At 33.5% G+C, this 25,523-nt stretch overlaps 2 protein-coding genes across 4 annotated transcripts in view; one reads left to right on the top strand and one right to left on the bottom strand.

The window, feature by feature from the left end:
• The window catches only part of polr2ea (RNA polymerase II, I and III subunit E, a), a 13,292-nt gene extending 3,967 nt beyond the window's left edge, over positions 1–9,325 (bottom strand). For both annotated transcript variants that reach the window (XR_012395292.1, XM_073931982.1), the window contains exons 1-3: positions 9,203–9,325; positions 5,343–5,517; positions 1,593–1,708 (exon numbers count right to left, since the gene is read on the bottom strand). Coding sequence is in view for 1 of the 2 variants with exons in the window: in XM_073931982.1 (XP_073788083.1) it covers positions 1,593–1,708; positions 5,343–5,517; positions 9,203–9,259 (348 nt within the window). In the remaining variant the exon portion in view is untranslated. The remainder of the gene's footprint in view (positions 1–1,592; positions 1,709–5,342; positions 5,518–9,202) is intronic.
• A 2,470-nt stretch (positions 9,326–11,795) lies between these two features.
• gpx4b (glutathione peroxidase 4b) lies at positions 11,796–25,425 on the top strand. Of its 2 annotated transcripts, NM_001030070.2 has the most exons (7): positions 11,796–11,888; positions 17,685–17,779; positions 19,688–19,832; positions 22,462–22,613; positions 22,701–22,725; positions 24,060–24,119; positions 25,117–25,425. In NM_001030070.2, exons 1-7 carry the CDS (start codon positions 11,823–11,825, stop codon positions 25,147–25,149), a joined length of 576 nt encoding a protein of 191 aa, NP_001025241.2. In that variant the 5' UTR covers positions 11,796–11,822; the 3' UTR covers positions 25,150–25,425. The 2 variants fall into 2 exon arrangements, 1 of the variants encoding a protein (NP_001025241.2); NR_144467.1 differs by lacking the exon at positions 17,685–17,779.
• Positions 25,426–25,523: the final 98 nt, after the last annotated feature.

Raw genomic sequence — 25,523 nt, 5'->3', positions numbered from 1 at the left:
AGAAACAAGCCAGACGGGTACACTAACACAGGGATTCCCAAACTTTTTTTATTCCGGGACCCACCTAAGGCAAGTAATTCAATCTCAAGACCCACCATAATATTTTAATATGGAAAAATGGGTAAAAAAAAAAATTATCCATTCAAAGCAGTCAAAAATATATGGTGTGTGGCTTTTTGGATTTTGCGATTTGATATGCACAAAATGAGGCTCGAAGTGAGATGCTGTGGGATGCTGGCTGTAACTGTGATCATTTTTTTTTTTGTTGTTGAAAAAGATACTCTTCTTTTTTTCAGAAGAGAATATGATCAAACTTTGATCAAGCCCCTTGATTATGATCAAGCCCCGTCACATTGCAGTAAACTCCACTGCTAGTGTGTAGTCATAAGAAACTAAATCGCTTTTTGATCGACTACTACAAGCTGGACAAACGTCATATAAATACGCCAACGCAATTAACATTATTGCTGAATAGATCTAACATTTACACATTTGCTTGAGGAAGGAGTGATGGGGGTTGTTACATTACTATTACTATTTTCCAAAACATCTACGCCCTTCCATAACATTAGCTGACGTTAAAACTAAAAGATAGCACTATAGCTATTGATTAGCAATCTGTCAACGATGGGATGTAAAAAATATAGGACAACAAATAGCGTCAAATGATAGAATACATAGCAAACATTAGAAAATAAAAGGGTTTAGCCAATTAAAATCAATGGCCTATACAGAAATTAAATAAAGCTCTTAAATCTACTTCACTTTTGACTGTATTTGCATATTGATTAAAGTTACTGTAGTTTTTTAGTGAAGAGCAGCAAATTAATCTCTCATTGTGATTTGTTTGATTGTGTTTTGTTATTTTAAGAATGCACAGATCTATAATGAAGCATTCGACTACTTCAGTAACTGTTTGTGCTGATTTAAGAGAAAATGAGTAGTGTTTAAAATAAAACACGCAGGACGGAGCAAAAAAAAAAAAAAAAAAACGAAAAAAAGAAGCATTTTTCCGACGGTCCCTTACTGAGAGCTCTGCTCAGCGCGAGCTCTACCGGCTAAACGCAGATTGCGAGAGCTCAAACAGAGCAGTGGTCGTAATGTCGAGCGAAAAAAAGAAAAAGACAGCTGTGAAACATAACCAGCTTTGTCTTCTTGTAGGAAACACACTTTAGATATTTTTAGGGTAAGAGGTTTTTGAGTTATTGCTGTCAGTCGTACTGGTTTTGATTCACCGCAATGTAAATATAGCTGCAGCTATGTGACGTTGCGCGACCCATCTTTGTTCACTGTGCGACCCACTAGTGGGTCACGACCCACAGTTTAAAAACCCCTGCACTAACACAACACCACACTGTCAAAAATGGCTGTTATTGAGCAGTTTCCATATTTTGTGATTCACAGGAGTTTATTTAAAGTAGTTAATTGCATTATTGGATGTTGATCTCTGCTCTGTCCACTTTTGATGTTGTAAATTCAGCTCTAGTGACTTTTATTGACATTTTAGTCACAAAACTGCTAATTTGTGGATGTTTTAAATTGTGTAGTCAAACCTCAGCTGTGTTTTAGTGAGGCTGTGTTTGGTTCAGCACCTGTTTGGCAGATGGTGTCATGCCCGTCTGCACCACAATAACAGCTCGAGTGATGTTCTCCTCCTGCATGCGCTGGCAGTACATCTTAATGGTCTTGATGCCCACTTTAAGCTCCTCTAATGCACAAAAACACATTGAAATATGTGAGGATTCAAATCGGTTTAAAACTGCATACACTGTAAAAAAAAAACAAATCTGTTGCTGCGTCCCAAAGGGCTATTCTGTAGATTAGCCCTATAGATATATACATTAGATGTCGCCTACCCTGTTGTTGTCTATTGGAAGGAATGCATCAATAGAGCCGCCATTTTGGTACAGGGTAGCGCTCCTTTGAAATGAATGCGGGACCAAGGTACAGTGGAGGACTGTGGCCATCCAGAGCCAGAGATATACACATATACACATATATCTATGATCGGGAGTTTTCCTGGATGTTAGTATGCTAAATTTTTTTATTACGAAATTTATAATTTTACATCACTTTTCTACATTGATGGATCAGTGACCGCACAGCCATTCCTGACAAAAAGCTTGTGTTTGTGTGTATGGAAATGTACTATTCACCCTCCCTGTTAAATTTGATGTAATCATGTCCTGAAACACAGCTCCTCTCCTGCTTTCACTTCTCATACTGACGGAGGGAGCGATTCGTTTGTGAATGAATCTCCGTTATGATTGACTCCTTCACTAGCCGACAATAATACAAGTTTCTGGCAGCGCAGCATCTCGTTGTCATATTTCTTTTGCATTGTTTGCTGATTTTATTCAACAAAACTAGCATAAGCCGAGTGTTTAGTGCGAGTTGGAGCTGCTTTGCCTTATGGTGAATGCAGTAAGTGACTGATTATCATCAATAACGTGACCTGATTAGCACAAAAGTTCAGCACAAACAAAAACAGAAAAAAACTTAATATTACCTATGAAATGTTCTGCCTTTGTGCTTTGTTTTCTTTGTTTGCTCGTTACTACACCCGTAGACAGCGCTAAAGTCCCGCATCTTCACGTAATAACACTGTCTTGACTAGTGCGGCTGAATGACATTTGTCCTGGGAGCACTGTACCAATGTGGCGACGCTATTGACGCATGCTCAGGGTCCCTATGCGATATCTAGTGTATATATCTATGGATTAGCCCAATGGCGAAACTAACAGCATGGTCGAAGGTTTAATGCATGTTAGCCTTTTCTAGTGCTTCTGAAAATAATTTTGTTATTTATTAGAATTTATTTATATTCGTTTTTTAGCTCCGAATTTAATCTGACTCCAATTTTAAGTGATCCTAAAATTTAGACTGTATTTCTAATTGTAAGAATGGATCACATTCATCATTTAGAGTTTTCATTTATATTTACATTTACATTTAGTCATTTAGCAGACGCTTTTATCCAAAGCGACTTACAAATGAGGACAAGGAAGCAATTTACACAACTAAGAGCAACAATGAATAAGTGCTATAGGGAAGTTTCAGGTCTTATATCTATTTTTACGCTGTAAATACTGCTATCCGAGTGTAAACACCGCAATCAGATTATTGCCATCGTGTAGGATTTTCGCCGCATTTTGCGACAGGATAGTCTATACACACACGGCTTTCAGACACTACCTACCGAGTGCATCCGAGTTACCAAGAAATGCAGAGTTTTTTTTCTCCCATTGGCCGCACGGTATCAAACATTGCCATGGTCTCTGCTACATTCATTCTTCCATGGGCAGGCACCACACCAAAACTCATCCCGCCACAGCTACATTACAGCTTCTCATTCAAAACATGCAGCATGCACGCATGAAGTGTTGCTGAATGAAAGTGCTGAGCTGCAGTTAAAATTAACAAATTAAGAATTCGATAAGCAAATAATTTGATTACTGATGTCCATGTAAACACAGGCGAGGCAGTGGAGCAGTAGGTAGTGCTGTCGCCTCACAGCAAGAAGGTCGCTGGTTCGAGCCTCGGCTCAGTTGGCGTTTCTGTGTGGAGTTTGCATGTTCTCCCTGCCTTCGCGTGGGTTTCCTCCGGGTGCTCCAGTTTCCCCCACAGTCCAAAGACATGCTACAGGTGAACTGGGTAGCCTAAATTGTCCGTAGTGTATGAGTGTGTGTGTGGATGTTTCCCAGAGATGGGTTGCGGCTGGAAGGGCATCCGCTGCGTAAAAACTTGCTGGATAAGTCGGCGGTTCATTCCGCTGTGGCGACCCCGGATTAATAAAGGGACTAAGCCGACAAGAAAATGAATGAATAAATGAATGAATGTAAACACAGTCTCGGTCTATCTCCCCTGCGTCTGTGCGTGTTGTTTTGGCTCTGTGAAAATCAGCGCGTGCACGTACTGAAACTCCCCTTTTCTTGCAAACCCTTCCCTCTTTCAGCCCTCAACACTCCCACCTAAACAAAGCTGGACTTACCCATTTTCCTGACATTTCTCAAGCTGGAGGTGTGAAAACCCCCTGCTGAGACAGGGGTGGTGTCATGGCCTTTAATATTTAAATTAAAATGTCATAATAATGATGATGATGTTTTGAATGTGTCGTTTTCATAATGAAGATGTTGTCCATGTAGTCATGTTTAAACAAATTAAACATGAATGAATTAATTTTAGTTTAGGTTTTGAAAGCAGCACAATACAACTAGGGAAACGACACCATAAACTTAAATTCAAGCACTTTTTAGGACTTATGGTTGTTTTTAGATACTTTCCAGGCCTTGAATACACATGTCTGAAATTCAAGTGCTTTCAGGGAGCGTGGCAACTCTAATTAACATCATTCAAACAACTTTACCCAAGCCTCCCTACTTGACGGTTTGTCTGCCATCTTTGTAGTTTGTTTACATTTTTTTTTTTACCTGACTTTATAGTTCCAACTGAATTCACGTCCAACATTGTGGGTAATATTAGCGGTTAAAGCACGTATGGTTCTACAGTTCTTTAAAGGATATAGTAGATCATAGGTCTCAAACTGAATTCCTGGAGGGCCGCAGCTCCAACCTTAATCAAACACAGCTGATCCAAATAATCAAGGTGTTCAAGACTACTCAAGACTACTAAGCTGTCTTTAAAAGGTCTTTAAATTTGATATTAAGCCTCGAAGGGCAAAAAATGAATTTAATTAATGGGGCATATAATTAAATAAATAGAATTCAAAAGTTCATATAAAAGCATAAAATGTATTAAACATAAGTTTTCCTTCCTAATCTGCAATTGCCTCTCTGGCTCCACCGCTAACCGTTCTTAAAAAAATATATAAAATAAAAAGTAAAATAAATAAACTTACATTACTAATGCTTTGCTTCTTACACTTTACACACCTGAAACTAAAAGCGTCTGCTAAATGACTAAACGTAAATAAATCAATAGTTAATATAAAGCATAAAATTCAATAAATACTACCATATTAATTCCATAAAATAAATAAAAAATATGTCAATAAAATATTTAGCACAGTCATGTATGCTTAATTTGAACAAGAACAAAAATTCATCCTAAAACATTAATTAAATGTTATAGAAAGGTAAAAAAAATATATAGTAGATCATAGGTCTCAAACTGAATTCCTGGAGGGCCGCAGCTCCAACCCTAATCAAACACAGCTGATCCAAATAATCAAGGTGTTCAAGACTACTAAGCAGGTGTGAGTTGGAGGTGGTTGGAGATCAACTGTGCAGAGCTGCGGCCCTCATGAATTGAGTTTGAGACCATTGTAGTAGAGCATCCAGGAATCCACTCAGACACACACACTCAGCTGCATCAGATCTGACCTGGGAAGAAGACGAACATCTGATCTGTGGGATCGTCATTGTGGGCCACCAGAACGGTGAGGTCAGTGCGTCTGGGTCGTCCCTCGCTGGGTCGATCTCCAAACTGAATCTTGAACTCATCCAGGGTTTGGTCCAGCTCGTCCTGCGTCACCAGATACCCGCGGTCATGGCACAGCTACAACAACAACAACAACAACACAGGTTTGTTTATTAGTGTGTATATTTGTGCCATACAAATACAGCATGGCATTACAAATTAATACATGTCTACTTTATGAAGATATATATTTACATACAGCTGAAGCTAAATTATTCGCCCTTCTGTTAATTTGCTTTTTCCAAGTATTTTCCTAGTAATGTTTAGCAGATTCAGGAATTTGTCCACTGTATTTCCTTCATTCATTTTCTTGTCGGCTTTATTAATCCGGGGTCGCCACAGTGGAATGAACCACCAACTTATCCAGCATGTTTTTAGACAGCGAATGCCCTTCCAGCTGCAACCCATCTCTGGGAAACATCCACACACACATTCTCACACACACACACATACACTACGGACAATTTAGTCTACCCAATTCACCTGTACCGCATGTGTTTGGACTGTGGGGGAAACCGGAGCACCCGGAGGAAACCCACGCAAACGCAGGGAGAACATGCAAACTCCACACAGAAACGCCAACTGAGCCAAGGATCGAACCAGCGACCTTCCTGCTGTGAGGCGACAGCACTACCTACTGCGCCACTGCGACAACAAAAATAATACATGTATACTTTATGAAGATATACATTTACATACAGCTGAAGCTAAATTATTCGCCCTCCTGTTAGTTTTCTTTTCCCAAGTATTTTCCTAATAATGTTTAGCAGATTCAGGAATTTGTCCACAGTATTTCCTATAATATTTTTTCTTCTGGAGAAAGTCTTCATTGATTTGGCGTTTAATTTTTTAGAAACCCATTTAAGGTCAATATTATTACCCCCTTCAGCAATACTTGTTTTGGGTTGTCTACAGAACAAACCACTGTTAAACAATGACTTATAATTAATAATAACTACTTATAATTACCATAACTTTACCCTAATTAACCTAGTTAAGCCTTTAAATGTCACTTTAAGCTGAATACTAGTGTCTTATATATCTAGTCCAGGGGTCACCAACATGGTGCCTGTTGGCACCAGGTAGCCCGCCAGGTTCACATGAGTTGAGCCTGTTCTAAAAATAGCTCACCATACATAGCACCACATATGAGTAAGCTGCATCTAATATTTTTATAGGTATTCTTATTAACTCACACTTGCATTGGTGTAAATTTAAAAATTACTTTAAGTTATACATTTAAAAAAACTTTAAAAACAATTCAAGACAAATGAAGTGTTGCATGTTATTATTTATCTAACTTGTTAAATCATTGTTGACAGCTACTGTGAGAAATCATTAACATGATCAATGCCTTCACATAGATGAATATTATTAATTATTAACATATAATTAAAAGTAAGAAATGTGTTATTTAATAACTGGTAGCCTTTTACACTAATCGGTACCAAAGAAGTAGCTCTCAGTTTCCAAAAGGTTGTTGACCCCTGATCTAGTCTAATATTATGTGTATTATGTGTCTTGTGAAAGAAATCTAACTTTTACAGAAGGGCAAATAACTTTGTCTTTAACTGTGTGTGATTTGCAGATCATTTCAGATGGCACTAAAACCATTTTTGTTACTTAAATCATTTTAAATACATTTATAGTACTTTAGTTACTTGGTAAGATCTTTATTTAAACTTGCATTTATTTAATTTCAGAATCTTGCCAAGGAAATGTTTCTCAGCTAACCATGTACTAACCAACATCTACAAAATGAAGGTAGCATTTCTTTTGTTCATTTAACTGTAATTGTTGTGTGTCTGTGATTTATCTTTATTTTTCCATGGATTTGAGTTTGAAATCAGGGCGACACGGCAAGAAGGTCGCTGGTTTGAGTCCTGGCTGGGCCAGTTGGCATTTCTGTGTGGAGTTTGCATGTTCTTCTCATGTGGGCGTGGGTTTCCTCCGGGTGCTTAAATAAACTAAATCGTCCGTAGTGTACGAGTGTGTGTGAATGATTGTGTATGGGTGTTTCCCAGTGCTGGATTGCAGCTGGAAGGGCATCCGCTGTGTAAAACGTATGCTGGAATAGTTGGCGGTTCATTCCGCTGTGGCGACCCCTGATACATGAGCAACTAAGCTGAAAAATGAATGAATGAGTTTGAAATCAGTAAGCTACTTCTTTTTAACTAAAACATTTTAAAAACTGTTAAATTTACTCAAATGTGCCTTCAGTTATTTAATCATTTATACAATTATTACTAAAACGTTAAAAGTAACATGAAAACAAAATGTAAACATGAATAAAAGATACTATTTGTAACACCAGATTAACTTTGAAATGGCACAAAGAAATAGCTACACTCACCGGCCACTTTATTAGGTACACCTTACTAGGACCGGGTTGGACCCCCTTTTGCCTTTAGAACCGCCTTAATCCTTCATAGCGGTGATTCAATAAGGTACTGGAAATATTCCTCAGAGATTTTGCTTCATATTGACATGATAGCATCACACAGTTGCTGCAGATTTGTCGGCTGCACATCCATGATGCCAATCTCCCATTCCACCACATCCCAAAGGTGCTCTATTGGATTGAGCTCTGGTGACTGTGGAGGCCATTTGAGTACAGTGAACTCATTGTCATGTTCAAGAAACCAGTCTGAGATGATTCACGCTTTATAACATGGTGCATTATCCTGCTGGAAGTAGCCATCAGAAGATGGAGACACTGCTCATAAAGGGATGGACATGGTCAGCAACAATACTCAGGTAGGTTGTGGCGTTGACACAATGCTCAATTGGTACTAATGAGCCCAAAGTGTGCAAAGAAAATATCCACCACACCATTACACCACCACCACCAGCCTGAACCAGGATGGATCCATGCTTTCATGTTGTTGACCCCCAATAATCAGACCCAACCATCTGAATGTGTCAGCAGAAATGGAGACTCATCAGAGATGGCGACGTTTCTCCAATCTTCTATTGTCCAGTTTTGGTGAGTCTGTGTGAATTGTAGCCTCAGTTTCCTGTTCTTAGCTGACAGGAGCGGCACCCGGTGTGGTCTTCTGCTGCTGTAGCCCATCCGCCTCAAGGTTGGATGTGTTGTGTGTTCAGAGATGCTCTTCTGCAGAGCTCGGTTGTAACGAGTGCCTATTTAATTTACTGTTGCCTTTCTATCAGCTGGAACCAGTCTGGCCATTCTCCTCTGACCTCTGGCATCAACAAGGCATTTGCGCCCACAGAACTGCCGCTCACTGGATATTTCCTCTTGTTCAGACCATTCTCTGTAAACCCCAGAGATGGTTGTGTGTGAACATCCCAGTAGATCAGCAGTTTCTGAAATACTCAGAGCAGCCCGTCTGGCACCAACAACCATGCCACATTCAAAGTCACTTAAATCCCCTTTCTTCCTCATTCTGATGCTCGCTTTGAACTGCAGCAGATCATCCTGACCATGTCTACATGCCTAAATGCATTGAGTTGCTGCCATGTGATTGGCTGATAAGAAATTGTCGTTAACGAGCGCCTGGTTAGTAGTGTTAGTAAAGTACCTAATAAAGTGGCCGCTGAGTGTATATTCTCTTAATTCAGACAGTCAGTATATATTTTTACGTTTATATATATCAGTTTTTTGATTTCAGTTATTTAAAATACATGTTATACACTTTAAATGATTAATTTCTCACCATTTAACCGAATAACCTTAACAGTTGGTCTGTAATATGTGAGTGTGACAGAAATAAAACAAAGACAGCTCAGTCGACATTCACACCTGCATTACGGTCTTCCGGATTTTCCATAATCGATAAGTCTCCTCTTCATCATCCATCAGCGAGATTTATTCAAAATATAATATTCCGATTCAAACTACACGCACTTCCTGACAACAGGTGGAGGTGAAGGACCCCGCATGCTGTCTATTTATTGCCATGCTAAATTAATTAATGTATTTATTTTAATGTTTTATAATTGTGCATATTAATTATAATATTAGAAGTGTGTTTTATTTATTTGTTTCACAATCGTAAAACAGTATATGGAGGACGAAACCTGCAAAAAAAAATTAATAAATAAAATAACAAATAAATGCACTAATTCCTGCCAAAAGAAGCAATAAATGAATAAAAACACAAATAAATAAATTAATGAATAAACAAATACACAGATTCCTGCACAAATGAATAAATAAATTCGCAAATAAATAAATAAACACACAAAGCCTACATAAATTAATAAATAAATAAATACATACGCAAATAAATTAATAAATATATACACAAATTCCTATACAAATAAATTCATAAATTCGCAAATAAATTAATAAATATACACACAATTGAATAAATAAATAAATTCGCAAATAAATTAATAAATATATTCACAAATTCCTATATAAATAAATAAATTCGCAAATAAATTTATAAATATATACACAAAAATACACAAATTAATAAATAAATTAGCAAGTAAATTAATAAATATATGCACAATTAAATAAATATATAAATTCGCAATTAAAATAATATATTTATACACACATTCCTGCACAAATGAATAAATGAATAAATACGCAAATAAATTAATAAATATATACACAAATTCCTATACAAAAAATAAATTCACAAATAAATTAATAAATATATACACAATTGAATAAATAAATAAATTCACAAATAAATTAATAAATATATACACAATTGAATAAATAAATAAATTCGCAAATAAATTAATAAATATATACACAATTGAATAAATAAATAAATTTGCAAATAAATTAATATATATATACACAATTGAATAAATAAATAAATTCGCAAATAAATTAATAAATATATTCACAAATTCCTATACAAATAAATAAATAAATTCGCAAATAAATTAATAAATATATTCACAAATTCCTATACAAATAAATAAATAAATTCGCAAATAAATTAATAAATACATACACAAATATACACAAATTAATAAATAAATTCGCAAATAAATTAATAAATATATACACAAATTCCTATACAAATAAATAAATTCGCAAATAAATTAATAAATATATACACAATTGAATAAATATATTAATTCGCAATTAAAATAATATATTTATATACAAATTCCTATACAAATAAATAAATAAATTCGCAAATAAATTAATAAATATATACACAATTGAATAAATATATTAATTCGCAATTAAAATAATATATTTATACACAAATTCCTATACAACTTAATAAATAAATTTGCAAATAAGTTAATAAATATATACGCAAATTCCTATCCAAATAAATAAATAAATTTGCTAATAAATTATTAAATATATACACCAAAGAATAAATAAATAAATTCACAAAAAAATTTATAAATATATACACAAATGAATAAATAAATAAATTCGCAAATAAATTAATAAATGTATACACAAATTCCTGGACAAATGAATAAATAAAGAAATTCGCAAATAAATTAATAAATATATTCACAAATTCATACACAAATGAAGCAATAAATAAATAAACACGCAAATATATAATGCATAAATAAATATATAAATTATTACTAGTGTGGTGTGGAAGGGGGGAAATCTTTCAGTTAGCATTTTCTTATTCCCCTCTTATCTGTGTAATTAATTTAATTATTAATCTGCCCACACTATTTATACATTTATGTCTGCAGGTATTTGTGTTTTTTTAAATATATATTTATCTATTTATTTGCATATTTATGTATTGTTTTGTTTATGCAGGAACTTGTGGATTTATTATTTTTATTTATTTATTGTTTTTGCAGGTTTTGTCCTCCATAACAGTACTGTATGAAATTAAATTGCTATATAAAATATGTCTAGACATAAGAAGTAACACAGTCTATTTACGGTGCATTCAATAGGCTTTTGTAGCAGACAATATGAGAACAGGATATGTAATTCAAATATTACAAATTAAATGATTGACATAAATATATCCATTAAATGTACAGAAAATAACATAATAAAGTTTATCAGGAGAACGGATGACAAGAAGAATTAAAATCTGAATATCGCACTACACGTAAGATTATGGAAATTGATTATGACCTCGAAACATTTAAAATAAACGAATATATTAATATAATTAACATTAATTTATTTATTTTCATTTTTTAGCTTTCATATTTCGTGTCAGTGTATGTATATAATAAAGACGAGGAAACTAAATATTCAAATATTTTCTGGGCTTCTGTGTATACAATAAATACGAGGAAATACAATTTACATACAATTTATATATACGCATTGCACGTAATGATCATATGACTTTGCATCAGTTGCATAGGCACGACTCTGATTGGCTGGGGACTTCTGGAAAGGCGTGTTTTCCACAAAAGTAGGCGTGGTCTTGTGCCGCAGTGCTACTAGTATGTGGTTGTTTCAGAGAGCGCTGTTGGTCGGAGCGGTGGGCAGCAAGAGCTTCGCCAGAGCAATGGTGAGTCTTCATATAAGCTTTTAACCTAGTTTTTAAGCATGTTTAACACAGTAATGGGTTATTTAAAAACTACTTTATGCAGTTGTTGTTACAAGGTCAAAGTGCGGTGTGGCTATTTTTGTAGCACCTGTGTGTGTCTCCGCTAATTCATTCCGGTGCAGCAACGTTAGCCGTTAGCTTCAATGGTGAAATCACGCCCCTGCGGAAATAATCAGCGTTTCTGGTGTTTTACGTGATTTATGTTGACATATCTTTTACGAAACTGCTTGTTAACGTCTGTTATTGTGTAGATATATGTTTAAGGCCTGGTTTCGGTTAACCGTTAGGGTTCTGCTTTTAATCACGTGGAGAAATCCGTGATAACAATCTTGTTTAAGTTTTAATTTTTCTAGTGCTCAATTAAGTACATTTATTTGTGTTATTATTTAGCCTAATTTGTGTAATGGTCGTTTTTAAATGAAGAATCATTATTTTTAGCTTATTAAACGTTTTAATATTGTTTTTTTTATTGTTATTTATATTGTATCGTACATGTTTACACTTTAGAGTTTAATTATGTTTCATGCATTGCATTTATAGTCATTACTCAAATCTAGTACTCAAGTAGATTTTTATTATTATTATAATTATAACTATTATTATTATTACTAAGCAGTACGCAATTAAGTACGTTTGTGTTGTTATTAAGCCTAATGTGTGTGTTATGGTCGTTTTTGAATGAAGAATCATTCATTTTTAGCTTATATATGGTTTTAATATTGTTTTGTCTTGTCATTTATATTGTATTGTACATGTTTACAATCTTTACTCTATATAGTCATTACTTATAATTATAGTTATAGTCATTACTCTAATCTAGTACTCCAGGAAGTAGATTTGTATTTATTATTATTGTCGTTGTTATTCTTATTCTTATTATTAATCAGTACGCAGTTAAGTACGTTTGTGTTCTTATTAAGCCTAATAAATATTTTTTATTGTATATGAGTGTAATAGATTGCATTCATAGGCATTACAGCATCTAATACTCAATTTAGTGCATTTATTATTAAGCCTAAGTGTTATGGTCGTTTTTATTGAAGAATCAGTCATTTTTAAGTAATGATTGTGTTTAAGATTGTGTTGTATTGAGATTTATATATTATATTGCATCATGTTTACACGTTTGCATCATAAATACAGGTTATTGTACATGAGTCTAATAGATTGCATTTGTAGTAGGCATGGGCCGGTATAATATTCTGACAGCATGATAACCTTGGATAAAAATGTCACGATATCGTGATTACTGCTCAAAAATATATTCTTTTTAAATGTCTGGGCAAAAAACAAAACCTTTTTTCCCTTTTGAAAACTAAATATTTTATTTGGAGAAACATTTAAAATATTTTGGAACTATAAACGCATCAGTAAAAATAAAATAAAAATATTAATGACTTCTGCTTTTTTCATTTGTTTCAAAAACTCTTTTTATTTTTACAATTTAAAGCTAAATCTTTTCTGCTGGAAATACTGTTGTCGTAAAAAAAACAATAAATAAATAAATCATACACATACCTTAGAAATGGTATTGCAGAAAATTGACGGTTTCAAAACCTTGACTTTTCCAAACGGCGGTATACCTTGAAAATGGTTATCGTTCCATGCCTAATTTGTAGGCATTACATCTAGTACTAAATTAAGTACATTTATTTGTATTCCTATTAAACCTAATAGGTGTTATAGTCATTTTTAAAGAGGTATCATTCATTTTTAACTTATTAATAGGTTTAATATTTTGTTTTATTGTTATTTAAATTTTTCGCAAATTAGATTTTATTTACACTGTTTAGATTTTATTAAATTTCTTAAATACAGTTTTATTGTTTAAATTGTTGTTATCATTTTAATGAAGAATCATTAATTTTAGGGGATTGTTTAAGATTGTGTTGTATGTATGTATGTATAATGTTTCTTAAATACAGGTTATTGTATATGTGTAATAGATTGCATTTATAGATTTTTTTAGATGCATTTTTAGTACATTAAAGGTAATTATTGTGTTTAATATTGTGTTAAATTAAGATTAAGATATAATATTGTACATGTTTACACTGTTTAAATTTTATTATGTTTCATAAATACATTTTATTGTATATAAGTCTAGATTGCATTTGTAGGCATTACAGCATCTAGTACTCAATTAAGTACACTTGAACTATTATTAAGCTTAATCAGTGTTATGGTCGTTTTTAATGAAGAATTCTTTGGTGATGTATTTAGTCATTCAGTTGAAGTCAGAGTTATTAGGCCCCCTATGGATTTTTTTTCTATTTTTTTTTAAACATTTCCTAAATTATGTTTAACAATGCAAGGAAATTTTCACAGTATGTCTGATAATATTTTTTTCTTCTGGAGAAAGTCTTATTTGTTTTATTTTGGCTTAAATAAAAGCAGATTTGAATTTTTTTAAAGCCATTTTAAGGACAATATTATTAGCCCCTTTAAGCTAATTTTTGTTTCAACTGTCTACAGAACAAACCATCATTATACAATAACTTGCCTAATTACCCTAACCTGTGTAGCTAACCTAATTTAAGCATTTAAATGTCACTTTAAGCTAGTGTAGAAGTATAGAAGTGTCTTTAAAAAAGATTTAGTCAAATATTATTTACCATCATCATGACAGATAAAATAAATCAGTTATTAGAGATGAGTTATTAAAACTAATATCTTTAGAAATGTGTTCTTCTCTCCGTTATACAAAAATTCGGGTAAAAATAAACAAGGGGTCTAATAATTCAAAATAAATAGTTCATTATTTATTTATTTATATACATGCATACATACATGCATTTCATAAATACAATTATGAGTGCAATAGATTGCATTTATAGGCATGTGAGTGCAATAGATTGCATTTATAGGCATGTGAGTGCAATAGATTGCATTTATAGGCATGTGAGTGCAATAGATTGCATTTATAGGCATGTGAGTGCAATAGATTGCATTTATAGGCATGTGAGTGCAATAGATTGCATTTATAGGCATGTGAGTGCAATAGATTGCATTTACAGCATCTGCCACATTTAATATCAGTGTCAATTCATAACAAAAATAATCCCACGTTAATGCTATGTTGTTTATTTAATTAACTTTCAACTTTGAGTCAGATAATAAAATTAAATGGTGTTAAAGCATTATCAGTTTTATTTGCCACACCCAGATCTGTTGTAAAGATAATTCAATTAATTATTTAGCTTTAAGTATGATAAATTCATGCAGGTATAATGTGCATTCTTCAGTATTTTCCAATGCATCCATTTGTTCATACTAAAAACATATGATTGTCATATTTAATGCCTACATTAACCACCTTTAGGCCTTTCATGATATTTATATTTTGTTGTATGATATATTGTACCAAAATATATTGCGATACACGACATTATTGCCATTTTATGCCACTTGTTGTATACGCATATCAGCTATAATGTTGCTAGAATTGGTTTTTATTCATGCGCGATCTGTATTGCATCGCCAAAAAGGATTGAGGTCATATCTGTGTTGTGTGATGAGTCCATATATTGATTATTGTACAGGCCTCATCAGCATCATTAATAAACCCACCCAGCATGGACTTTATGGCAATCTCGAGTTCCTAAATATCTCTAATTAACCTCATGGCATGCATATGGATGTATTTCAGGTCTTGAATGGCCTGTCTAGCTGAAACATCTAGGCTTAGTTTAGAGACAGCCGTGTAGTGGATTACTCGCAAATCTGTTTAGCTTTAATCTATAGGGTGTGTGTGTGTGTGTGTGTGTGTGTGTGTTTCCCGTAGTCGTGATCAGTCCTGTGTGACGCCTATGTTTTCTGTACACAAGACCGCTGCCGGTAAAGCTGCTTGTTGTAGGAATATCCCGATGTAGAGTTTGGGCATTTGATTTAATTTATTTAAATAATCTCAACTTTAATTTCAGACACAGCAGGTAAAAAAACAAACGCTAGAAATGATCATCACCCTAATGACTGATTACATTAAGAATTGTAGACATATTTAAATATTATTTCAGCTTTATTATAAAATTAAATGTTTAAATATGAAAATATGACATTGTTTGATGAACTATTCGCTCATTTGCATGCTTTTCTGGCACAAAAATCTGAACATTGCGTTTAATTTTGTTGATTTATTTCATTTTTGACAGATTAAAGGGTTTTAGAGTATAGATTTGTGGCAATCTCACTCCATAAATCAGAAACAATAACTGCATTAAAGAATATTTGTAGAGTAACACCTATAATCATGCATATTACTGTTTAGTACAACAGGGAATTACAATGGGGGTGGGGGGAACGTTTAAAAATATGTGTTGTAATTAAAATCTATTGACACAAAATCATAAAATGCAACAAAAGATATTTAAAAAAACGTCAATATTATTTTCATAACATTAGACTGAACAAAATAAAAAGAGTGCAAAACCCAATTCTCAAAGCAGTGTTTTTGTCTGTGGTGTCTGGATTTAATGTCAAATTTTCTGCTGAAATCTTGTTGCGCATAAGTGACACATGATCGTTACATCAGAGGGCAAAGGCGAAGATTGTAATGTTTCATAAACAAAGCAGTTACATGATTAACTTGTATAACTGAGCTGTGTTTGAGGGTGTTCTTGTCTCAGTTTGTTTGTTTCTTTTAAATCCAATGCACTTTGCTGGCATACGTACATGGGTACTATCACATCATTTTTTGCTGGATTCCAGGACATGTTGGGCTGTCAGGAAGTGAGCGAGCTGATGTAGCTGCTAAAGATGCTTTAAAGCAAGTTGTGAGCAAATGCCAAATTCCTCCATCAGAGATGAGACCTTTTTTATTTAAACCTTTATTTGTGATTATTTTCTCAGGCTTTAACAAAACATTTTGTACATTTTTAGGGTTGTCATTTCCCCCCCATTTTTGAACATTGCCGCTGAAATGAATTAGCAAACAAGTAAAATTAAAATACAATTACAACAGGAAAAGATAAAAGTATAGCAAAATTGAAAATATGAATAATAATAGTAAATAAATGAAAATAATAAAATAACAACAATACTAAATTAATAAAAATAAATAAATAAATTAACTTTAAAAATAATTTAAATAAATAATTACCTACAGTACATGACAATACAAATCAATATTCAACATTTATATTTTAAATAAGTGGCAAGAGGAGTGGGATGCATTAGAAAATAATACATTTCCTGAAATCTCAAACAGAATTTTAAGACATTTTGAGACTCGATTTGATCAAGTGATTTTTACCAGATGTCGTATTTGGCAGAGAAGATTAACTCAAGCCTTTTTACTTAAAGATGAAGACCCCACTTAATGTTTGTGCTGCAAAACTCCCCTTACTGTAAAACACATTTTACTGGACTGTCCTGCTTTTACTGATTCCAGAAGACTTTTTTTAATGAAATAAACTCTTAGCTAAGTGACAACATATAAAAATGTAAGAGTTCTTATCATGTATTAACACAAAGTCTTATTTAATTTGTGTATTCATTTGTTTGTTGTTCTTAGTTGTTTATTTAATGTTGAAACGTTCTTGCCATGAAAATATGAAAATGACCTTTGTTTCTGACATGGCAATGAATAAAAAACATGCATGACATGCATGGGTACATTATTGCCAAATTGTACATAGCGGGGGGTGAAGTTAATAATAATAGTAATGGTTGTCTGTGTATTTTTTTCTCCCTGTGTGTTTGAAGCGATCACTAGGCACTTGTCACACCCCTGACCTTTAACCTCTGTGTGTTTTACAGTGTGCCCAAGCCAATGACTGGCAGTCGGCCAAATCCATATACGAGTTCTCAGCCATAGACATTGATGGAAATGATGTTTCTCTGGAGAAATACAGGTCAGCACATTACACACACGTACAACTAGATTAAAGATTATTATCACTTAATTAGCTTTAAAAATAATATTAATATTGAACGCTTTTTTGTCGATGGTTAATATGAAAAAGTAAAAGTATATGTAGAAGTATTACTATTTGTTTATACTGTGTATTAATATACATTTTTTATTGTTAATATATTTTATATTATAAGTTATTAAATATTATGAAATTATTTTTGAGTGATGATTATTTTTCAGATTTTTTTATCAATTAACAAAATACTCATAATTGCAGTAATTGTCTGTTTTTAAATAGTTCTTTGTTTTACGTCTGTTAACGTTGAAAGTAAAATGTACAAGTATTTACTTTTGGTATTAATAATATATACTTATGTGAATTTATTATGTTTAAATTATTTAGTTTTATATCAAGTAACAGAAATAGTTGTAATCGCAGCAATTGTCAAATGTCTTTAAATAATACTTTGTTTTATTTATGTCTCCTCTGCTGCATTTGTAATCAAATATAGTAAAACACCAATAATATTCTGAAATATTAGTAAAATTAGGGCTGCACAATATTGAAAAAAAAAAAACTGACATTGCAATATTTTCATTCACTGCGACTTTATAAATTGTGATTTATAAATGCAATTTCACATTCTTAATTTTAGATCAGTTGCGATGGTTGTGCAGAGGACCATATCTGAATAAAATATAATATGAGATCTGACAAGCGTAGTTGAATACAACAAAATAAAGATTCAATGATTTATGATTTTCTGGGAAGTCAAACTGTATTCAGAAGCAGAAATTCAATAATAACTTTGTTGTTATTCATTCATTTTCTTGTCGGCTTAGTCCCTTTATTAATCCGGGGTCGCCCCAGCGGAATGAACCACCAACTTATCTAGCACATTTTTATGCAGCGGATGCCCTTCCAGCCGCAACCCAGCCTTGGGAAACATCCACACACACACTCATTCACACTCTTACTCTACGGACAATTTAGCCTACCCAATTCACCTGTACCGCATGTGTTTGGACTGTGGGGGAAACCAGAGAAAACCCACACGAACACAGGGAGAACATGCAAACTCCACACAGAAACGCCAACTGATCAAACCAAGGCTCGAACCAGTGACCTTCTTGCTGGAGACGACAGCACTACCTACATCGTCACTGCGTCGCGTTGTTGTTATTATAATAATAATAATTATTATTATTATAAAAATAGTAATAATAATATTAACACTTTATCATTTTATTGGAGTATAAATTTGCAATAAACCTTTTAAGATGCAAACAATCGTTTAATTTTATGGTGCCCAAATATTTAGGTTTGCTCTCAACTCTTAGTCAGGCCTTAAAAAAATTGATGCAAATAATAAACTTCCACTCAAAGGTTAAAATTTAAAATGATTTCACTGTTGTTAACCGTAACGTCTGGCCAACTATAATCCTGACACGCTGCAGATCCCTGCGCTGGACTGTTGCAGACTTGCACACTGCTGGATCAATGATGAAACCATATATCGTGCAGCCCAAAGTAAAATGGTTACTATAAAGCATTATTTTTCTCTGTGAAAACCTTTTAAAATGTATTCTACTGTGTTTTGAAGGATCCCGTGACACTGGAATCTTTAGTAATAATGCAATGCGTGTTTTTACAGTATTTTTGTGCACCTAAATGCAGTTTTGTCTCACAATACCTGTAGTTTTAATTAAAACGTCAAACTTATGACAAGTACTGTGCGCTGTTTAATCTAACTTTACACTAATAAAAGCAAATTTACACAATTACTCTTGTTCCTGATCCTCGCCTCCATCAGTCACTTCACATTTGTTGATTGTGCGTCTGGTTAATGTTAGTGTGTGAAACTGTGCCGTGGTGTCTGAAGTGTGTTTGTGTGTTATTTTTCAGGGGTTATGTGTGTATCATCACAAACGTAGCCTCTAAATGAGGTAAAACTCCAGTAAACTACACTCAGCTTGCGGCAATGCACGTCACGTACGCTGAGAAGGGTTTACGCATCCTGGGCTTCCCCTGCAACCAGTTCGGAAAGCAGGTGCGTATTACACTGCACTACATTAAATATACAATTGAAGACTTTTTTTATTATTATTATTGTTTTTAAATGTACTGCAAGCGATTTGTAAAAAGGGGCATTTAAACAAGATGTAAAATAAGTCTCTATCCATAGAGCAGGGGTGGGCAAACTTGATCCTTGAGGGTCGGTGTCCTGCATTGTTTAGCTCCAACACTAATCGAACACGCGTGAACATGCTAATTAATGTCTTCGTGATGACTAGAAATCTGTAAGCAGGTAAAAAAACTAGCTTGCTGTTGCAAGTGGTGTTAGAGAGGTTAATAGGGGGTGTTCAACTTGTGGTATGCGTGAGTCCTAATTAGGGATGCTCATTTCGGTTAATTTTGCGAACCGACAACCGCCGCTCATTAATCGGTTATTAACGGTTAACTGGTCAGATTACTATTAATTTTATATTAAACAAATTGACGTGTCTATTTAGTGTCTGACACATTAAATATTGCATTAAATACTGATTTATTTTTATATGCCAGCATATTAATAACAGAACAATACAACAGAGCATTTTCACGCACCTGCAGTGTTTAGCACAGAAGAGCAGAATAATCTAAATAAAATGAATAAAATAAATAGGCCTGCACTAAATTATATTCCACTTAAATAATTGATTTATATTAAATACTGACTGATTCTTTTTAATAACCGGCATGGGCTGTTTTTTTTCCAATCATATTTTTGTCTTCCGTCAAATAAAATAGCAGACCTCCTCAAATCGCTTGCTCCACGGAAAATATGCATTTATTTAATGCCCCGTTTGTGTTATTATAAATCACAAAACCTTTTTACATTTTAATAGAAATCATTATTTTAAAGATTATGTCTTGCTATGGTTTCCTTTCTCTCCATCGCGGTTCAAGTGCGTGCGCTGCGTGATGAAAAGACAACAACAACGCGCGCGCATATGTTGACTTTTTGTAAACAGTTGTGTTGTTTAGATATGATATTGCATTAATGTGCATACATGCTTTATATGCTGCAAAATAAAAGGTAAAGCCTATTTGTTGCGTTTATGATGCAGATCCAGGTCAACATAAGCGCTTTTTTTGGCATCAACACGTCTGTTTCAGGCAATATTCTTCTTCCATTTTGCTTCTTTGGCAAATGTGTCTGTAGGCACGGGTTACACGTTATCGTCCCGATTCCAAAAACGCGAGGCGCACCTCACTGCCTTTATATGTTGACAAGGAAAAAAGAAGAGAAGAAGCGCGGTCCTCTTATGAAACGACTGAATCAGCTGGGTATCGATTGTGCAAAAGTGTTGCTGTAATTGCTGTAAGTGTTGTTAATAATATTATGAAATTCAATATTTGTACATTCATACAGCTCTGCTAACTTAAAACAGCGATTAGCCTTCAGAGCGGCAATAATGCGTCCTGAAGTAAAGCGAAACGGCTATAATTTCCAGCAAGATAGAGTGATTATATGCAGAGTCATACTTTATCTATAAATAAAGTAAAACTATAGAAACTGTGTTCATCTTAACTGAAAGCTTCTGCGTGTTTGCTCGCCTCACGCATCGCGCACCTGTCAGTCAGCACGTAACTTCAAAGGATTAAACAATAGCGCACAGCACTATACGGTTACAAAAAAAGTTTGCGCTGTTATAATCCACTTACCTTTTAATACGTTTTGATGCGATTATAATCCGCTATTAAAAACAACAACAACAGCAATAACTGAATGTTTTGAATGGGTATCTAGCCGTGGCGGGATGCATTTTGTTCCCCGCCATGGAAGAATGAATGTAGCGGAAACCAAGCTCTTAAAGTTCTCTGCTGCTCTGGGATGAGCCGCGTGCAAAAGATGCCCCTCTTAACGCAAAGGCGCATTCAATCGGCCCCTTATGCAGCCAAACTAAAAATATATAAAATAATAATTTTAATCGTTTAACTGATAGCATTAATCGGTCACAAACGCACCCTTTCGGTTAACGGTTAATCGATTATTTTGAGCATCCCTAGTCCTAATGCCTCGGTAGGTGAAGGGGACACTATACTGTCAGTGAGTGTTGTCTTTCGGATGGGACATTAAACTGTGGTCCTGACTCAGGTCATTAAAAATCCCATGGTACTTCTGGTAAAGAGTAGGGGTGTAACCCCAGTGTCCTGGTCAAATTCCCTCTATTGGCCCTTACCTTGGACTCCCAATCATCCCCATCCACTGAATTTTCTCTATCACAGTCTCTCCACTCCACCAATAGCTAGTGTGTGGTGAGCGCACTGGCGCCGTGGTCCTGTGGCTGCCATTGGGACTATGATCCCAATTTAACATTGCATATCCAGCAGTGTGACTAATGTGCAGACACACTGCGATATTGATGCTGAATCGATATATTGTGCAGGCCAGATGTAAACTAAGTGGAAAATATCAAACCTATTTAAAATAGACTTTATTTCAAATAGTTGCCAACAAAATGAAAATAATAAATAATATTCGCCAAATAGATCTGTTGTATTTAAACGAAAGGACACACAACCAGTTGCTGATGTGACTATATTAATAAACCAATGATGCAGTTTGTGCCATCAGATGTATGCGGAGTTATTTGTGTTCTAGCTAAATATTGTGTGTGTGTGCTCGTGTGCAGGAGCCTGGAAGTGAAGCGGAGATTAAGGAGTTTGCTAAAGGCTACAATGCAGAGTTTGATCTGTTCAGTAAGATCGATGTGAACGGAGACGCAGCTCATCCTCTCTGGAAGTGGATGAAGGAGCAGCCCAAAGGCAGAGGAACACTGGGGAAGTCAGTCAATGCTTTCTCTATTCTCAGTTATCACTTGTCCTCTAGTTTAATGCACTGATTCTCTTCTATACTGCTTTATTCCCACAGCAACATCAAGTGGAATTTCACCAAGGTACGTGTGTTCCCTGTTTATTCTCACTCTCTTAATGTTTTTTATTCTTGTTTTTTTTCTTGTTTTTACCTCTCTATTTTGTTTTATGTCTTTCTTTTTTTGTTTCCTTTGTTTTCTTTTCGTCTTTCAGTTTTTTCCTTCTTGTTTGATTCCTTTCTTTTTCATTTTCTTATTTTTTCCTCTTTTTATTCTCTTTTTTTATTCTTTTCCTTTTTTCTTATCTTTTTTTGTTTTCTTTTGTTCTTTTTTTTCTCCCTCTTTCAGTTTTTCTTCTACAATTTTTTTTCTTCTTTATTTATTCTTTTTTTTCTTTCTTTCATCTGCTTTTTCTTTCTTTATTTTGTTTTCTTTTTCTCCCTCTTCAGTTTTTCTTTTTTTCCTTTCTTTTTTTCTTTTAATTTTCCCCCTCTTTTCTTTCTTTTTGTTCTTTTTTCTTTCTCTTTTTATTATTTTTATTTCTTCATTTATTTCCTCTTTACTTTTTCATTCTTTTTTTAATTAGTTTTTTCTTTCTTTTATTCTTTTTTTTTCTTTCTCCCTTTTTCAGTTTTTTTTCTTTTTTCTACAATTTTTTTCTTTATTTATTTTTCTTTCTTTATTTTTTTTCTCCCTCTTCAGTTTTTCTTTCTTTATTTGTTCTTTTTTTCTTTCTCTTTTTAAAATTTTTTTCCTCTTACTTTCTTTATTCATTCTTTTTTCTTATCTTGTTTTTTCTTTCTTTATTTTAATCTTTCTTTGCTCCCTTTTTTCAGTTTTTTTCTTTCCCTTTTTTCTTTCTCTTTCTAGTTTTTTTCCTTTTCTCTTCTTCTCTTTCAGTTTTTTCTTATTTAATTCTTTCCTCTTTCTTTCTTTTTTATTATTCATTCTTCTTATTTCTTTTTTTCTTCCTCCATTTGTTTTTCTTTTTTAAAATAGTTTCTCATTTCATTTCTTTTTAATTTTTTTATTGTTTTAATTTCTTTCTCTCTCTCAGTTTTTCTTTCTTTCTTTTTCAGTTTTCTTTAGTTTTTTTATTCTTTGTTTCTCCATTTTTGTTTCTTTGTCTTCATTTCTTTCTTTTCAGTTATTATTTTTTTTTTTCTTCTGTTTTTTTTTTCTTGTGTAATAACTTATTGTTTAGCAATTTTGTTTTTAATAGCATCTGTTTTACTTATTGTTAATATTTTGGGATTTGTTTTAAAATTGCAATTTAGTTTGTTTGACAAAATATTTCCATTTTTACAAAATATGCAATGGAAAATGTTTTGTGTATTTTCGGTTTTTGCATTGATGAAAACAGACATGTGTTAATGTTCTGTGTCTTATCGTGAACTCTGCCTGTTGTTTTTGTGTAGTTCCTCATTGATAGAGAGGGTCAGGTTGTGAAGAGGTACGGACCAATGGACGATCCAAGCGTAAGTCAAAACCATTTATACTCATGATTTATTTAAACTTTTTGGTGGGATAAATGTATTCATTCCTCATGTAATCTTAAAGAAAAAAAACATCTTGCATTTTTTATTCTTTGAGCATTTATAAAAAAACATTTGACATTGTTTTTAACAATTTATCTGACAATTTTTAAATTCAGGTTTTTTTGCTCCAAATTGCAGATTTCTTTTTAAGCGTCTCAATTACATTTATCTGTAAATTCATATTAATTTTTTTATTCCTTTTTGCTGAGTTTTGAAAACTTGTCAAGTTGTATTTATGTAAAATAAATTGTCTCAAAGTATTGCTTGCAAGGTTCTTCTGTTGTTGTTGTTGTTATAATAATAATAATAAGACAAAAATATTTGTTTTTCTGTGTCTTGCAGACTTTTGTTTCTTTTTAATCGTCACACAATTACATTTTATTATTAATAGTATCCTTGTTTTTGCTCTATATTCAGATTTTACAGCTTGCAATTTTTTATGTTTTTATTTTTTCGTCCCAATTTCTGTTTTTCTAAGTTTTGAAAGCTTGGCAACATATTTCTTTTTTTTTTTTTTTACCTCTTGCAAAATTATTAATTTATTCTATCTTAATTCTGAGTTTACAGCTTGCAAATGTATTATTATTATTATCAATATTATTATTATTATTATTATTGTCATTGTTATTATAACTATTATTTTAATCTTACAAAATTATTATTTTATTATTTTTTTACATTTTGGATTTTGCTTTCTGTCTTTCGTTGTAATTGTTTTTTTTTCTTAATTTCTAAATCTTTTTCTTTCTATATTTCCTTTTTCTTTCTTTAACAGCTCAGTTTTACAAATTTACGAGTTTAGATATATTTTCACAGCAAAAAATAGCATGACCATTGACAGTTTCCCAAAATTTTCTCACAGTTGTGTATTTACAGACTTCTCAGCCGCTGCATAAACTAAAGTCATAATTGTGAGCGCTTTATACTTGTCTGTTAGGTGGTGGAGAAGGATCTTCCCAAGTACCTGTAGAGTGTGTATGCTGCGGCGTCTCCGTCCTGTGTTTTGGGCTCTGTTCTCTCTGGAGCAGAAACGCTGGACGTCTGCAGGTGAAGCCCAGACGTGTGACGGCTGATCCTCAAGCCTGTGTTCAGGTGGGTTCGGCCTGATGTTCCCGACGTGCAAAAATACTGGGAAAACCCTGCAAATGTTCAGACAAGTGTGTCCAGAGAGGAGCTTCATGCACTGAAAATACACTGAGCAATCTTTTATAATCAACAGCCATAATTAAAGAGTCATGTCATCATCTGGTGTGGCCTGTTCTTTCACTGCTTGTTGGACTTATGTGGAGAGGTATGTGTTCTAGAAAGGTCAAAGCTGCATTAAAAATGACACTGAGACTTCTT

Source organism: Danio rerio, chromosome 2 (genome assembly GCF_049306965.1).
Source record: "Danio rerio strain Tuebingen ecotype United States chromosome 2, GRCz12tu, whole genome shotgun sequence".
Lineage (NCBI taxonomy): Eukaryota > Metazoa > Chordata > Actinopteri > Cypriniformes > Danionidae > Danio > Danio rerio.
This window is presented reverse-complemented; position numbering and strand designations above follow the sequence as displayed.